Source organism: Bufo bufo, chromosome 2, assembly GCF_905171765.1.
Source record: "Bufo bufo chromosome 2, aBufBuf1.1, whole genome shotgun sequence".
NCBI classification, from domain to species: domain Eukaryota; kingdom Metazoa; phylum Chordata; class Amphibia; order Anura; family Bufonidae; genus Bufo; species Bufo bufo.
In genome coordinates this window covers 730,901,884-730,919,357 of record NC_053390.1, presented here as the reverse complement: position 1 = coordinate 730,919,357, position 17,474 = coordinate 730,901,884, and the positions used below count along the sequence as shown (strand labels likewise).

The following is a 17,474-nucleotide window of genomic DNA, read 5'->3' as shown; positions in this document are numbered from 1 at the left end:
AGCCACCGTGTACAGGCGTGTGCAGGAAATGGTCAAGCCACTTTTGAACCAGAAACAGCGGCAGAAGCGCCTGACCTGGGCTACAGAGAAGCAGCACTGGACTGTTGCCAGTGGTCCAAAGTACTTTTTTCGGATGAAAGCAAATTTTGCATGTCATTCGGAAATCAAGGTGCCAGAGTCTGGGGGAAGACTTGGGAGAGGGAAATGCCAAAATGCCTGAAGTCCAGTGTCAAGTACCCACAGTCAGTGATGGTCTGGGGTGTCATGTCAGCTGCTGGTGTTGGTCCGCTGTGTTTTATCAAGGGCAGGGTCAATGCAGCTAGCTATCAGGAGATTTTGGAGCACTTCATGCTTCCATCTGCTGAAAAGCTTTATGGAGATGAAGATTTCATTTTTCAGCACGACCTGGCACCTGCTCACAGTGCCAAAACCACTGGTAAATGGTTTACTGACCATGGTATTACTGTGCTCAATTGGCCTGCCAACTCTCCTGACCTGAACCCCATAGAGAATCTGTGGGATATTGGGAAGAGAAAGTTGAGAGACGCAAGACCCAACACTCTGGATGAGCTTAAGGCCGCTATCGAAGCATCCTGGGCCTCCATAACACCTCAGCAGTGCCACAGGCTGATTGCCTCCATGCCACGCCGCATTGAAGCAGTCATTTCTGCAAAAGGATTTCCGACCAAGTATTGAGTGCATAACTGAACTTAATTATTTGAAGGTTGACTTTTTTTGTATTAAAAACACTTTTCTTTTATTGGTTGGATGAAATATGCTAATTTTTTGAGATAGGAATTTTGGGTTTTCATGAGCTGTATGCCAAAATCATCAATATTAAAACAAGAAAAGGCTTGAACTACTTCAGTTGTGTGTAATGAATCTAAAATATATGAAAGTCTAATGTTTATCAGTACATTACAGAAAATAATGAACTTTATCACAATATGCTAATTTTTTTAGAAGGACCTGTATAGCCTCTTATGCTATATTTGTGTCATACACATTCCCCCCCATAACAGTGTCATTCACAGATCCCCCCCTCCCCCCCCATAACAGTGTACCTGTGTAAAATAGTGAATGACCCCAATAAAGGGGGTCGGGGCCGGCATCTGGTGTTGTAATGGCAGCGGGGCCCAGTGCAGTCACTGTATTTTATTACACCGGGCCCTTCTCACTGTAGTATTAATAGGTAATGTGTAGGCATGGGCGCTGTTTTAAACTATAGTAATCCTCTGCAGCATAGAGAAATCCATGTAGTACGGTAATCACTTAAAACTCCTGTAGGCAGGCCGGGCGGGCGGCGACAGCGTAACGTCATTCACTAGGTCACGCGCCTGCTCCTCCCACTTTATGAATAAAGCAGGCAGAGCAGGCGAGTGACCTAGTAAATGACGTTAAGCTGCAACCGCCCGCCTGGCCTGCCTATAGGAGTTTAAAGTGAGTACCGTACTACATGGATTTCTCTATGCTGCAGAGGATTACTATAGTTTAAAACAGCGCCCATGCCTATACGTTACCTATTAATACTACAGTGAGCAGGACACTGTGTAATAGAATACAGTGACTGCCCTGGGCCCCGCTGCCATTACAACACCAGATACTGACCCTCCATGCTGATACACCACCGGCCACGCTGTGCAGCATCGCGGTCGGCGATGTATCAGTGTAAATAGCAGTATTTGCCCCATAAGACGAACTGCCATTTTCCCTCCACTTTTGGGGGGGGGGGTGCGTCTTATAGTGCGAAAAATACAGTACTAGTAACCAGCTAATAAAGTAAGCTACAAAATAGGGAAAGATATTATATGTTTATAAAACCTTATTCACATGGTTGTGTCTGATTTTTCATTCACACAAAAATTGATATCTGAAAAATGGATAGCTTTCGTGTGCATTCCAGACAAGAATAAAATATGCAGTGAGCTCCTTTCACTGTGTTGTGGATGGGGCTGGTACAGGGCTGGTTCTACTTTTGTTAGAAAGAGATTGCCATCTACTATACAATGTTTGATTAAAAATTTTTACATTTAAGAGGTTGTCCCTCTGTTAATATTGATCAGGATAGGTCATCAATATCTGATTGGCCAGGGTCTGACACCCTACAAACCAATTTATCAGCTGTTTGACGAGGAGGCAGTGCTCGATGCGAGGCCACTTCCTAGTCATTACACTATGTCTCGTCTCCTGTAGAGTGAGTACTTGTACAAGTGGTCCCTCAGGTTACAATATTAATTGGTTCCAAAGCCCCAAAATGTCATCCAAGATAAGAGAAAATGAAGATATAAGGAAAGTAAGCAGAAAACTAAGACCGATAAAACAAGTCCTTACTTATACAGTAATTGTCAGGAATGGCTGCTAACTAGCAACTACTAAAGCTATTTTACCAGAGAAGTGACCTTGATTGGTGGAATCTGAGTCTGAGGCATTGTATGTTGAGTCTGGTTTCAACTTACGATGGGTCAGGAAAGACCATTGTATGTTGAAAATATTGTATCCTGAGGGACCACTAGAAGCAGTACAAAACAACTCCCTCCCTTAATTCGCATTCATAAATACGGGATTGTCAACACCCGAATCATGAATGAAGCTATTGTGGTGGGCTGTCATTGGCTCAAGGGGAATCTTGTGATTCGGGTGTTGACAATTCCGTATTTATGAATGAGAATGGAGGATGGGAGTTGTTTTGTATTGTATGCTCTGTTCATTTATGTTTATTTATGTTATTTTGTTATTTTATATCAGTATGTTTCAAGCCGGATAAGGCTTTGAAACCTGTTGTCAGTTATTGCATTATGTGAGCATCTAAAAGGAGAAAATAACATAGAAATATGTATATTAGTGGGCGGCCCTTGAAAGGGGTTGTGGCTCAATAAATACTGCACCTGTGGGGCAGGACATCATCGGCCCTGACGAAGCTGGACTGGCGAAACCCGGGTCGGGTGGATCTGTGATTAAAAAGACTTGTTTTTATGACTAAGATTTTAGACCTTTTTGTAAGTAGAATAAAACCTGCTGATTGCGATAAATACCTGGTGGAACTTCACTATTTGTACTAATACTTCCCTCTAGGGTGCAGGTGTACGTGAGTGCACCTAGCCTCTGGTAACCGTTTGTGTGGCTACAAAGTGAAAACAACCTGAGCATTGGAGAAAAAGAGGGTCTGGGATTGGAACTTTTGCACTCAGAAGGCAGCGCGATCAACAAACTTGTGGACATTTTAACTGTGAAGCGACCTATACTCACGTCGCTTGGTGGATCTGCAGCGCCGATAAGTACACCAAAAATTGGAGATTGTTTTTATATTGTTTATTTGACCGAGTTGCATATTCTGTCAGCTGCAATTTTCCATCTCCAATTTCGGGAAGGAAGGGGAACTATTTCAAATTTTGACTTGGGCTATAAAAGCACCCTTGCTTAAGATGTGTATGCATCCTATTAACAGGTGGGCTGCCAGAGAAGTTGCATGTAGGCCTAGTTTTACATCCTTATGTTTTAGATGTATAAAGAAAAACATTTTCCTGGCGCAAATATATAGCAGTATCCTAGCACGAAGAGGGATAAAGAGGCAGCCTTCATAAACACGGACATAAATTGGTTCAATAATAGATTTCATGAACGGAGTTCTCTGCCAGCAACTTCAAGGTTTTATGTTTGCTTTTTCATGTAGTTGAGTTTACTTACCAAGATTTTGTCAATAATTTAAAACTGATATTTGAGGAAAGCAAGTCCACTTTAAAGCCCTTTACAAATTATGACTCACAGTTTGGCTGAAGAAACACGGTATATTAACAGCAAATCAAACCTATATTCCCAGTTTAGGCATTCAGCCATCTAATATTGCAATTTGTAACTGTGTTTTTCCATCCAAGCCGGTGTTTGCATCATTCAGCAACTTTGATCTTCCCATTTTTTTCATACGTACACAGGCAAATATACAGACAGATATATATAAGTACATGCTGCACCCCATTTTGATTCAGACAAGTTTGATTGGTATATACATGACATTAAGGGGTTATCACACAAAGAATATTATTACTCAGATAAGGATGGCTCTACTGAATATAAGGAAGTCTGGTTAGGTGCGCAATCTGATGTAAACCCCCGTTTACCAGATAAAATGTGTTAGATAATTAGATTGGCGCTCACAAATACAGGGGTCACGCAGATGAAGCAGTATTACAATTTATTTATTTAAAATTCACTATACATAAAAAATAACACAGTATGTATTGGCCAATACTCAATATTTAAAACATTGTGCATACATTAATCCTGAGACTCATATATAAAAACGTAAATTTGCATATATGGCTAATGGTTCATCAAATGTTACAAATTGCTCCTTTAAGACGAACAGAGGTGTGGCCCCTTTAAGGCAAGCAGAGGTAGCTAGATAACTTGCAAAAGGATACACAGTTCTGTTAAAGTGACTTGAAAACTTGCTGAATCAAAAGTTCAGTGTACACATTTATTTAAAGGGCCAGTCTTATATATTCGTAAATATATCGAATGTTCGCAGATTGCGTTTATGCGAACCTTCTTGTTCGAGGAATTCGATATAGACACAGTGGGACAGTATTTATGAGGTGCTCACAATTTTGTGATGCATAAGTTCATATATACTATTCATGCAGACTTTCTAATGCCAAAGATTTAGTATAGGCACAATAGAACAGAGTTCGTAGAGTACTCACGATTTTTCTCGGCCTCTCGATTTTTTTGGCCTTATGTGCAGTTGTTGTAGACACGATAAAACAATGTTCATGAAGTACTCACGATTATTTGACCTTGCACATGTTCCAAGGTTTCCAATTTACTGCATGTTGTCAGCGTGTGTTGCTTTCATTACCCGAAGATTCAGGGTATATTATCGTTGGATCACCTCTGTGTCTCACTTCCTGATTGCTTGGTGTCTGTTAACGAAGGTTTCCATATCAGGCTGGTCTTTTCAAGATGTTTGCTGCCGGCAGTATTTCTTAAAGTTGTTTGTTTCTCAGTTGGCACGGGAAGATGATTTCTTTGAACGAACCAAACGCGTTTCGGAGTACAATTTTTGGTCTTACTCCTTCCCCACTGAGGAAGGAGTAAGACCAAAAATTGTACTCCGAAACGCATTTGATTCGTTCAAAGAAATCGGCTTCCAGTGCCAACTGAGAAACAAACAACTTTAAGAAATACTGCCGGCAGCAAACATCTTGGAAAGACCAGCCTGATATGGAAACCTTCGTTAACAGACACCAAGCAATCAGGAAGTGAGACACAGAGGTGATCCAACGATAATATACCCTGAATCTTCGGGTAATGAAAGCAACACACGCTGACAACATGCAGTAAATTGGAAACCTTGGAACATGTGCAAGGTCAAATAATCGTGAGTACTTCATGAACATTGTTTTATCGTGTCTACAACAACTGCACGTAAGGCCAAAAAAATCGAGAGGCCAAGAAAAATCGTGAGTACTCTACGAACTCTGTTCTATTGTGCCTATACTAAATCTTTGGCATTAGAAAGTCTGCATGAATAGTATATATGAACTTATGCATCACAAAATCGCGAGCACCTCATAAATACTGTCCCACTGTGTCTATAGCGAATTCCTCGAACAAGAAGGTTCGCATAAACGCAATCTGCGAACATTTGATATATCTATGAATATATAAGACTGGCCGTTTAAATAAATGCGTACACTGAACTTTTGATTCAGCAAGTTTTCAAGCCACTTTAACAGAACTGTGTATCCTTTTGCAAGTTATCTAGCTACCTCTGCTTGCCTTAAAGGGGCCACACCTCTGTTCGTCTTAAAGGAGCAACATTTGTAACATTTGATGAACCATTAGCCATATATGCGAATTTACATTTTTATATATGAGTCTCAGGATTAATGTATGCACAATGTTTTAAAAATTGAGTATTGGCCAATACATACTGTGTTATTTTTTATGTATAGGGAATTTTAAATAAATAAATTTTAATACTGCTGCATCTGCATGACCCCTGTATTTGTAAGTGCCAATCTAATTATCTAACACAAAGAATATTATGTTTATTTAAATAAAGCACCAAATTCAAAAAAAAATTGTAACTCATGAAAAAAGTGTTCAGCAATGTGTACGTCCAGCTAATGAGTGGTGGTGGACATACTTGCATAGTTACTCAGCTCACAGCCAATTCGCTGTGTGGTGATTCAGCCAATAGAAATAGCTTTCCAGCGGCAGTAACAAGGCAGTATAGCTGATTCATTCCACTCAGTTTGCTAGGAATGCAAAGCTGGACTGAAAAATAAGAAATATTGTAATATATTGTAAACTACAGTACCAGAGGGGAAAGGAAATTGATTCTGTCCCAAGCAGTATGAATTAGCTGCAGCCCCAAGATGACACATGGAAAATAAAGATAATGAAATACTACAAATTGCTCTAGTCTTAATCCCTCTGGGACCAGACCAGTTTTTTAATTTTGAATTCCAAGAGCCTCAACTTTTTTACTTTTCTGTTCACATAGCCATAAGGGTTTTATTTCTTATGGGACAAGTCATATTTTTAGCTTACATCTTTATAGGGTGAAATTGAAAAAATAAAAATAAAGAATTCTGCCACAGATTTTTGGGTTTGCTCACAGTGCGCTAAATGTACCAAGACTACCTTATTCTGCAAGTCAGTACCAAGTCATTATGGCAATACCAAATTTATATAGTTTTTATTATGTTTTACTACTTTTTAAAAAATGAAGATCTTTCCAAAATTCTACATTCTATCTAATACAAGCTACAGAGCTGGGCTTGTTTAAGAGCTTTTTTTTTTTTAAATTAAGGGAAAGCTTTACTTTGCATTGGTACCAATAAAAAAATTCTGGTCACTTTTTATTCAATTTTATTCAGGGTCCTTGAGTGAACAAAAAATGGCAATACTTTCATATTTTAATAGTTCTGATATTTTTGGACATGGCAATAACAATTATATTTATTTTTATTATTTATTTTTATACATAAAATTGGAAAAATAGGGTGATTTAAATGTATAATTTTTTTTATAGTTTTTTCAAAAATATGCTTTTCAGTAACCCTGGGGGACTTGAACATTTGATCATTTGTTTACTAATACCATGGACTGCAATAAAACTATTGCTACAGTGGGATGCGAAAGTTTGGGCAACCTTGTTAATCGTCATGATTTTCCTGTATAAATCGTTGGTTGTTACGATAAAAAATGTCAGTTAAATATATCATATAGGAGACACACACAGTGATATTTGAGAAGTGAAATTAAGTTTATAGGATTTACAGAAAGTGTGCTATAATTGTTTAAACAAAATTAGGCAGGTGCATAAATTTGGGCACCACAAAAAAGAAATGAAATCAATATTTAGTAGATCCTCTATTTGCAGAAATTACGGCCTCTAAACGCCTCCTGTAGGTTCCAATGAGAGTCTGGATTCTGGTTGAAGGTATTTTGGACCATTCCTCTTTACAAAACATCTTTAGTTCATTCAGGTTTGATGGCTTCCGAGCATGGAAAGCTCTCTTTAAGTCACACCACAGATTTTCAATTATATTCAGGTCTGGGGACTGAGATGGCCATTCCAGAACGTTGTACTTGTTCCTCTGCATAAATGCCTTAGTGGATTTTGAGCAGTGTTTAGGGTCGTTGTCTTGTTGAAAGATCCAGCCCCGGCGCAGCTTCAGCTTTGTCACTGATTCCTGGACATTGGTCTCCAGAATCTGCTGATACTGAGTGGAATCCGTGCGTCCCTCAACTTTGACAAGATTCCCAGTCCCTGCACTGACCCCACAGCCCCACAGCATGATGGAACCACCACCATATTTTACCGTAGGTAGCAGGTGTTTTTCTTGGAATGCTGTGTTCTTTTTCCTCCATGCATAACACCCCTTGTTATGGCCAAATAACTCAATTTTAGTTTCATCAGTCCACAGCACCTTATTCCAAAATGAAGCTGGCTTGTCCAAATGTGCTTTAGCCCACCTCAAGCAGAAAAGGCTTCCTCTGCATCACTCTCGCATACAGCATCTCCTTGTGTAAAGTGCGCCGAATGGTTGAACGATGCACAGTGACTCCATCTGCAGCAAGATGATGTTGTAGGTCTTTGGTGCTGGTCTGTGGGTTGACTCTGACTGTTCTCACCATTTGGGTTGACTTCTGTCTATCCGAGATTTTTCTTGGTCTGCAACTTCGAGCCTTAACTTGAACTGAGCCTGTGGTCTTCCATTTCCTCAATATGTTCCTAACTGTGGAAACAGACAGCTGAAATCTCTGAGACAGCTTTCTGTATCCTTCCCCTAAACCATGATGGTGAACAATCTTTGTCTTCAGGTAATTTGAGAGTTGTTTTGAGACCCCCATGTTGCTACTCTTCAGAGAAAATTAAAAGAGGAGGGAAAATTACAATTGACCCCCTTAAATACTCTTTCTCATAATTGGATTCACCTGTGTATGTAGGTCAGGGGTCACTGAGCTTACCAAGCCAATTTGAGTTCCAATAATTAGTTCTAAAGGTTTTGGAATCCAAAAAATGACAACAGTGCCCAAATTTATGCACCTGCCTAATTTTGTTTAAACAATTACAGCACACTTTCTGTAAATCCAATAAACTTCATTTCACTTCTCAAATATCACTGTGTGTGTCTCCTATATGATATATTTAACTGACATTTTTTATCGTAACAACCAACGATTTATACAGGAAAATCATGACGATTAACAAGGTTGCCCAAACTTTCGCATACCACTGTATCTAAGGGGGATTTTCAGTAGTTTATAAAGCCCTGCTGCTTTCAGGGCGTAGCAGGCAGCTTACTATGGCATGCCTGGGAGCCTTCATAAGGCACCTGGCTGCGACAGCAACTAACTGGAACCGGCAATACTGGGGATGGCATGATCCATGTTCAGAGGGAGCCCCCTTCACCTAACTAAACTCTCAAAGGTCCCTGTTGCTATTGCCTGTTAGTGATGAGCGGCAGGGGCAATATTCGAATTTGTGATATTTCTCGAATATTGGGGCGAATATTTGTCATAAATTCATGAATTCAAGAAGTCGCAATTATTTTCTTGATTGCGAAAATCGGCATTGCAATATGCACGTATTGCGCTCGCAATACAGACGTGGGTCACTTTTGCTACATTTTTCAAGCTGCTAGAAGTTTCCTGAGACTGGAGAAAATGGTTGGCACGGCAGAACATTACAATAGCTTTATATGCAGATAGACTGCTCCAATATATTCACGATTGCACAAATCAGCAATTAATAATGCGCATATATTTTGCGCAATACCTGCAACTTCACATTTTAACAGGTCTGACTACTTATTAGTGATTGGTGCACTAAGTATTGTTGTGAACTTGCGACATCACAGCACTATGTATGTAGCATGTATGTATGGACAGCAGAACCTATCAGCTACACTCTATCACTATCTAACCTACACTGACTATCTCCCACTAACTATCTGTATTATATATATATATATATATATATATATATATATATATATATATAAATAAGCTATCTAATGTAATGAGTGGAAAAAAACACAGAGCACAGCAATGACACTGCTCTCTCTCTCTCTCTCAGAACTCTATAAAACTACAGAAAATGGCTGCTGGGGAGGTTCTTATATAGTAAGGGGTAGGCAACTTTCCTATTGGTTGCTAGGGGTGTTGCTAAGCTCAAAGATAAGCAGCCTTCTCATTGGCCCACAAGCAATAAACAGGGAGGGATCATGGGTTCAGATGAAAAAAAATCTAGAATATTCATGAATACGAATATATAGCACTATATTCTAAATCTTTGCGAATTCTCGAAGTGGCGATATTCGCAATTAAAATTTGCGATTCAAATATTCGTGCCCACACTATTGCCTGTATCTGAAGGGTTAAAGGAGAATTCCAGTTTTAATAATTACATTTATTTGTTTAGGGAATGGGACATTAAACAATGTTCTAATATATATATCGATTTAAATTTAAAATCTATTTTTGCTTGCAGACCTTTTATTATATCTAAGCAGTATCATTTCTTTAAAGAAAAAAGTTGTATGGCTTATTTTAGTCCTTCAAAATGCATCCATGAGAGAACTGGATAGGACTTAACATAGTGTCAGTCATGCAATCCTTACATATGTCTTGTGACCTCACTGCCCAGGTATCTAACTTGGGAACAGCAGTGTATTGAGGAGCAGAACATATACAGTAATTACAGTATTGCTACCTGCAGCAGCAGCAGCTCACCATCATGTTTGTCAGAAGCAGATCTGTGTGTATGTTGTTTTTTTTTTTTTTTAAGTTAAACTGTATTAACAATATAAAAAACATCACCTAAAGACAGGCAGCCATTTTACAAATCACACAAGCATCCATATGAATACACACAGTGGTGTAGTTACAGTAATGACAGTAATAAAAATCATGATTCCACCGCTAGTCCTATTTAGTTGTTACACGGATGTATCCTGTGTGCTGATCCATGGGCTATACCAGGGATGGCCAACCTGAGGCTCTCCAGCTGTTGCAAAACTACAACTCCCAGCATGCCAAGACTGCCTATAGCTATCAGCCTACAGCAAGGCATGGTGGGAGTTGTAGTTTTACAACAGCTGGAGAGTCACAGGTTGGCTATCCCTGGGTTATAAACTGACTAATATAAGATAGGTATGTATGCCAAATTTTAAATGCATGTAAATTAGAAAATTACATACATAAAAAAAAAAAAAAAACACAGGAATAACCCTTTAACCCCTTCTACCCCAGGCTAGTTTTCACCTTCCTGCCCAGGCCTATTTTTGTAAATCTGACATGTGTCACTTTATGTGGTAATAATTTTGGAATGGTTTTACTTATCTTATACTGGATATGCAATACATCAAATAAAATGAAATAACATTACATAATTATACAACATTGCAAGTACCCTATTCTGGGGTACTGTGCTGCTTATGGTTAGCCTGAATATCTTCTATTTCTACAAGGACATACAAAAATGTACACAAACCAACATAGTTAGTAGTGTTTCATGTCAATGCCATCAAACTCTCTAGACACAGCATGAATCCAATACAAGACAGCATTTCCTGAAAATTTTGCTTGACCATTCAAATCTGAGTTCAGACACTGGAGAGGCAACAATCAAACCTGGGCCCAAAAACCCTTCTGCCACAGAAGAGACACCAGTGTTATACATGCTACATGGTAATTGGGTGGTCCAGTTACAGATTTTCCTCAGATGAGCTTTATGTTCCTCCTCTCTTCAGAAAGTTAGCAAAGAAGCCATCTACTTACCTACAAAACTGAGCAGAATGACCAGCAACAGTATAAGAGCGCAAATACATGGAATCAGAATGAGCAGCAAAACACGTAGGTACTTGGCAGACGCCAGCTTCTGAGAACAACCATCCCCCATATTATTTTCATCTGCTCCAAAGACCTGAAGAAGAAAAAAACATCTTAATGTTATCCAGTCCTCGTGGTGCCAAGAATCATTTTACCAGATGCTATCTGCTAATTAATAATTCACTCATTAATAATTCCATGCACTTACAAATATATAGCGACAAAATAAGCTGAATCTACTATAACAGGTTTTATACAGCATGTTGGGTGTAGGACACATTCTCCTGTATCAACTGGTCTGCAAATGAAACAAAAACTTTCTAAAAATTGCTGCTAAAGGGGGTATTTACTATGGGTAATGGGGGAGATTTGTCATCCCTACACTCTGGTTTTCTTGTCAGGTTTGTGACTTCTTAAACACTATTTGCACAATTTTTTAATTTTTTTTTTAATGCAGTTTGTATGTTGCCCTCACCACTCTGAAAAGGGGAAGTGGTGTGGAAAGGGCCATCACCCCCTGCATATCTATTATCATTTATGACAATTTTCTGGTGTAAATGATGGCTGAAATCAATGGCGTACATAGAGAAGTAAGAGCCCTATAGCAAGGATCAAACCAGGCCCCCCATATAGGACAGAAGGGTTTCCATCTAAACTAGTGTTGATCGAGCACCAAAGTGCTCATGCACTCTGGTGCTCGAGTAGAACACTTCGATATGCTCGGGTGCTCTACAGAGCACCCGAGCACAATGGAAGTCAATGGGAGAACCCATTTTTTCCCCAGACAAAACCTCTCCCTGTGTCACATACCCCTCCCCCCTTTGTTCAACCCTGGGGGGTTAACACACGCCAGACAGTGTACCCAGGACAGGGCATCCACGTTTCTCTGTAACCGGTCTGCCCTGTGTTCCACTGAAAACTTTTTTGTAGGGAGAGAAACCGTCGTGTGACCCGGGCATTTCTGTCCTTGGCCTGGATTATCCACTTAAGAGGGGAGTGGTCAGTCACCTGGTGGAATTTTCTCCCCAATAAATAATAGCGGAGAGACTCGAGTGCCCACTTGATAGCCAGGCACTCTCTCTCCACTATACTATACCAGGTCTCGGCTGGGGTGAGTTTACGGCTGAGGAAGACAACGGGCTGCTCCTCCCCGTTGACTTCCTGAGACAGTACAGTACCGAGGCCTCCTTCGGAGGCATCGGTCTGTACTATAAACTCCCTTTTGAAGTCGGACGTCACCAAATTGGGGACGCGCACAGGGCCGACTTCAAAGCGGAGAAAGCCTCCTCCGTCCGATCTTCCCAGCGAACCATCATTAACTTGTGTCCCTTCAAGCGTCCTGTCAAGGGCACGGCTAGAGTAGCAGTAGTAGTGGGGAACACACCTCATGTAATAGCCCACCATTCCCAGGAATGACTTTATTTGCCTAGTGGTGACAGGTCAGGGCCAATTTCGTATCACCTCCATTTTGTTCACTTGGGGGTTTGATGACTCTGCGCCCAATTACATACCCCAGGTATTTAGTCTCTTCTAACCCTATCGCACATTTTTTTAGGTTAGCGGTTAGGCCATCTTTTCGAAGGGAGTCCAATACAGCTGGCACTTTGGGTAGGTGACTTTCCCAGTCGGTACTGTGGATGACAATATCGTCCAGGTAAGCCGAAGCGTACCGATGGTGTGGACAAAGCACGATGTCCATTAGTCGCTGAAAAGGGGCAGGGGCACCATGCAGACCAAAGGGTAAGACCTTATATTGATCCAGCCCCTCAGGCGTGATAAAGACAGTTTTCTCTTTGGCAGCCTCCATTAAGGGCACCTGCCAGTACCCTTTTGTCAGGTCCAAAACAGAAAAATACCGGGCTTGTCCTAACCTCTCAATGAGCTCATCCACCTGGGACATGGGATACGCATCTAATTTGGAAACCTCGTTAAGTTTTCGAAAGTCATTACAAAACCGCAACGTCCCGTCCGGCTTGGGTATCAATACTATAGGACTGGCCCACTCATTTTTTGACTCCTCAATGACGTCTAGCTGCAACATTAGCTGCACCTCCTCCAATATGCCCTGTCGCTGAGCATCGGGTACCCGGTATAGTTTTAATCTGACTTTTGCCTGAGGCTCAGTGACAATGTCATGCTGGATTATGGAAGTGCGTCCAGGGAGGTCTGAGAACACATACGTGTTCCAACTAACAAACTCCCTGGCCTCCTGAGTCTGTTTAGAGGAGAGGCTGTCAGCAATTTTTACTGTGGCGTAGTTGGCGCAGGCGCAGTGAGGAATCCGGCACCAGGATCGCATCATTCACTCACTGCGCCTGCGCCAAAGACAGAAGTGAACGGCGCAGGCGCGGGATTTCGGCAGCGATGCGGCGGACCGTGCCATCAATCAAGAGGAGCTGGGCGGGCACAACACTGGACCTGGGCGGCATAACGGAGCCTCTAGGTGCTGATTTTACGCCCACATAGCACCTAGAGGCTCATTGGCATATAATAAAAGTACTTTTTTAACAAAAACGGCTGCAGGGACTAATGTTAGAAACATACTGTTATGTAGTGCTGACATTACCGCATCGCTAATGTCAGTCAGCTACATAACAGTATTTCTGGTGGTAGAAACCCTTTAAGAAACCGTGAGGGTGTCTGCCATATAGCAGTTCGAAGGGCAAGAACCCAGTAGAGGCACTGTGAACAAGAGATCTTTAGCCACCACCGTTTTCAATATATTTTTTTATGTTTGGTTAAACCTTTCTACCAGACCGTCCGTTTGCGGATGGTGAATGGACATCTGTAGCTGTTTTATGTGCAGCAACTTACAGAGTTCCCTCATCACCTTGGACATAAAAGGGGTCCCTTGTCAAGTTAGCCCAATTCATCCTGCTTGCTACTAGGATACATATTGCTTCTCAGTGGCGTTCCTTATCATTGAGCAATCAAGCGGTGATTGATAGGGTTAACAAGATTTACCAATATGAACGGATGTCGGCTATCCGCTCAGATACATTTTCCTTGTTTGAGGGTGTCTGGGAGCACTGGTCGTCCTCCCCCCACTCTGTCAACCTTTCTCTCTACCCTGAACTTTGATAGGATACAGTATATTTCATATGCAACTAAGAGATTTTTGTTGATCGCCATCCGAGATTTAACCCATGAGATTTTGAACTGCATGACTGCTACCCCTGACTATTTGATATTTCTCTTATTTTTGATTAATTTATTCTATGTCTTTTTGTTCTTTGTATTATTTATTTGAAGTGTCTACTTGACTGGACACTACGTCCTTTATTTTATGCACAATGTACTGTGTACCTTATTATTGTGGAAAACTTTAATAAACATCATTGAAACATAAAAGGGGTCCCTTGGTTGGTCAGAACCTCTTTAGGTAGTCCTACTCGGGAAAACATCTCCATTAATTCCTTAGCTATGAGTTTGGCCGAGGTATGTCGCAGTGGCACTGCCTCCGGGTACCGAGTGGCGTAGTCTAGAATGACTAAGATGTGTTGATGCCCCCTGGCGGACTTCGGTACTGGGCCTATGAGATCCATAGCTATTCGGTCAAATGGCACTCCGATAATCGGGAGAGGTACTAGGGGACTACGGAAATGTGGCTGGGGGTAGTTATCTGGCAGGTTGGGCAAGACTTACAAAAATCTTCCACTTCTTTAAATATGCTGGGCCAGTAGAACACGATCCTGAGTTTACAGCCCCAGGTGACCCCCAAGAACATGTTGGTGGGCTAGATCTAACACAAGCTTGCGACAAGCCTTGGGGCCACCAATTGTTCAATAGGTTCACCCCGTAGTTGGTTTACCTGATACAACATATATCTACCATTAACATATTTTCCCAGCTGCGGGATAGGGTTGGGTCCCGACGTTGGGCAGTACCAAAATTATTCCCGGAGACATTGAGGTCTGCCAATTCAGGACCTGGCGGCAAGTCCTCCACATCTCCCACCATCACACTTAGCGGGATTGTCTCCCCCTCTTCCACCGAAGTGGCGTTCACCCCTACCGCTGGCCATTCGGTCTCAGGTTCCAAGGGTTCTGGTCTCCCCCTTGAGCCGGGCCACTCTGCTAGTGTTACCCCTGTCTCATGGGCATCAGTCACTCTCATAGCAGGCCAGAGTGCCATTAAGCCCGGGAAGTCTCTCCCTATTATGAGTTCATAATGTAGATTTGTGGCGACAGCCACCTCATGGGTCCATCTACCGGCCACCGTAGTTAGAGACACCAGCGCGGTGGGGTAGTCTTTTAAGTCTCCATGGATGCACATCACCCCGACTTTCCGGCCAGTATACTCAGGGGACCACACCAGGGTAGCCCCTACTAGGGTCATCAAACTCCCTGAGTCTAGCAGAGACTCCACCGGAGTGTCTCCCACTTCCACCTGGCACAAATGATCTAGAGACTCTGGGGTACCTGTTGCACACAGCCTCCTGTCATATAGCGACTGACGGTAGCCATAGGTAGTGTCTCCATTGGCTCAACACGATGGGGACAGTCAGCCCTTACATGGCCAGGCTCCTGACACTGCCAGCAGACTATCGGAGCCAGGTCTGCCATGGGTACGTCCCGGGCAGGTTTTATCGGCTCAAATCTCCGGGCCTGGGGGGGGGGATTTCCGGGGTTTGCCGACCCCCCTCTTGACAGAACCCTCCTTTAGATTCCTGGTAGCTTAATAGCATTCCACCAGGTCCACCATCTCAAGGGCATTGCCAGGAGACACCTGACCGATCCAGTGCTGGAGAGGCTATGGCAAAGCCCTCCACAACAAATCGGCCAACAGACGATCCAGCATAGCAGTGGGACTCAGCACGTCAGGCTGTAGCCATTTTTGCAAGAGGTGAAGTAAGTTATAATACTGGGGTCTTGCAGGCTCAGCCGGGTTGAACCCGCTGGGCTCGGACTAACACATTCACCCCCAGTCTTGCCAGAATCTCTCCCTTGACTTTCTGGTAGTCGGCCGCTTGATCGTTAGGCAAGTTGAAATGCACCCGTTGGGAATCGGATGCCAGAAACGGAGCAACGACCTCAGCCCACTGGTCACAGGGTAGCTTTTTCCTGATTGCCACTTTCTCGTACATCGCCAGGTAGGTTTTGATGTCCTCTGCGAGGGTAATCTTAGGAATCGCGGCACGGACTGCTTTCTGGGCATCGTGGATGCTTGGGGTTGCTCCTTCTGTCTGCAAAGCCATCATGTGTTGTAGCAGCAACTGGTTAGTCTCCTGCTGCTGCTTATTAGCCTCGTGTTGCTGCAGGTTTGTCTCCATAAAGGCCTTCACAACAGCCTCCATTTTGTTGTGGGGCACTGGTTGTAATACAGCTGGTTTAATGTACGACATACAACTGTGCCTGAAAAAGGCAGAAACCAAAGAAAATTCACACCAGTCTTACTGCTCATGCCTGCATCCTCCACCAATTGTGGGTTTTCGCTCTGGTAGACAGGATTAGCGGACGTAGTATAGAGGCAACAACAAGTTCTTTGGATCAAACAGTTCAGTGTTTTATTCACACTTTAGACAAGTGACAAAACAAGCAGTCATATTCAAAACAGTCACCTTGCAGTGTTGGTAGTAATTCACACCATGCGGCAATTCTGCCTCAAAGAGTCCTTGCTAATAGCAGCACCAACCTGTTTTCACGCCAAATAGGTAGCAAGTCTTCATCCAGACACAAGGCTCCCAGATCCCAACACAGAGACACCGCTTCTGAGCCCAGCTGCCTATTTAAGGACAGCCAGGTGCTGCCAAAACCCAGATCAGCACTTAAAATCCGGTCCGGTATTTGACCTCACCTGGCTGTAAATCAGCCCAGCAGTAATGATGGCCTTGAGGTTCGCCCGGCGCGTTTGCGATCCGCTGAACATGCGAACATATGGCGATGTCCGCGCACACCATATTCTTTTGCATTGCGCTGAATTTTGACACATTACACATCCAACAGGTGGGACAGGATAGCCAATTGAGACGTTTCAGCACATGGACACACCCCCAACCCTATAACAGAGCCCGATCTGGCAGCCATTTTACATTATGTGCTTTGCCAGTGTAGGGACAGGTTGCATCTTGGAGCAGGGACAGGCTGTTAGGAACTTAGGGACACCAAATGCTAGCTAATAGGGACACA

The 17,474-nt window shown here is 42.5% G+C and overlaps 1 protein-coding gene across 1 annotated transcript in view; it reads right to left on the bottom strand.

The window, feature by feature from the left end:
- CORIN (corin, serine peptidase) overlaps positions 1 to 17,474 on the bottom strand; it is a 498,512-nt gene that overhangs the window by 376,082 nt on the left and 104,956 nt on the right. The window contains exon 2 of the mRNA XM_040418907.1: positions 11,296 to 11,440. Within this exon, the coding sequence (XP_040274841.1) occupies positions 11,296 to 11,440 (145 nt within the window). The remainder of the gene's footprint in view (positions 1 to 11,295; positions 11,441 to 17,474) is intronic.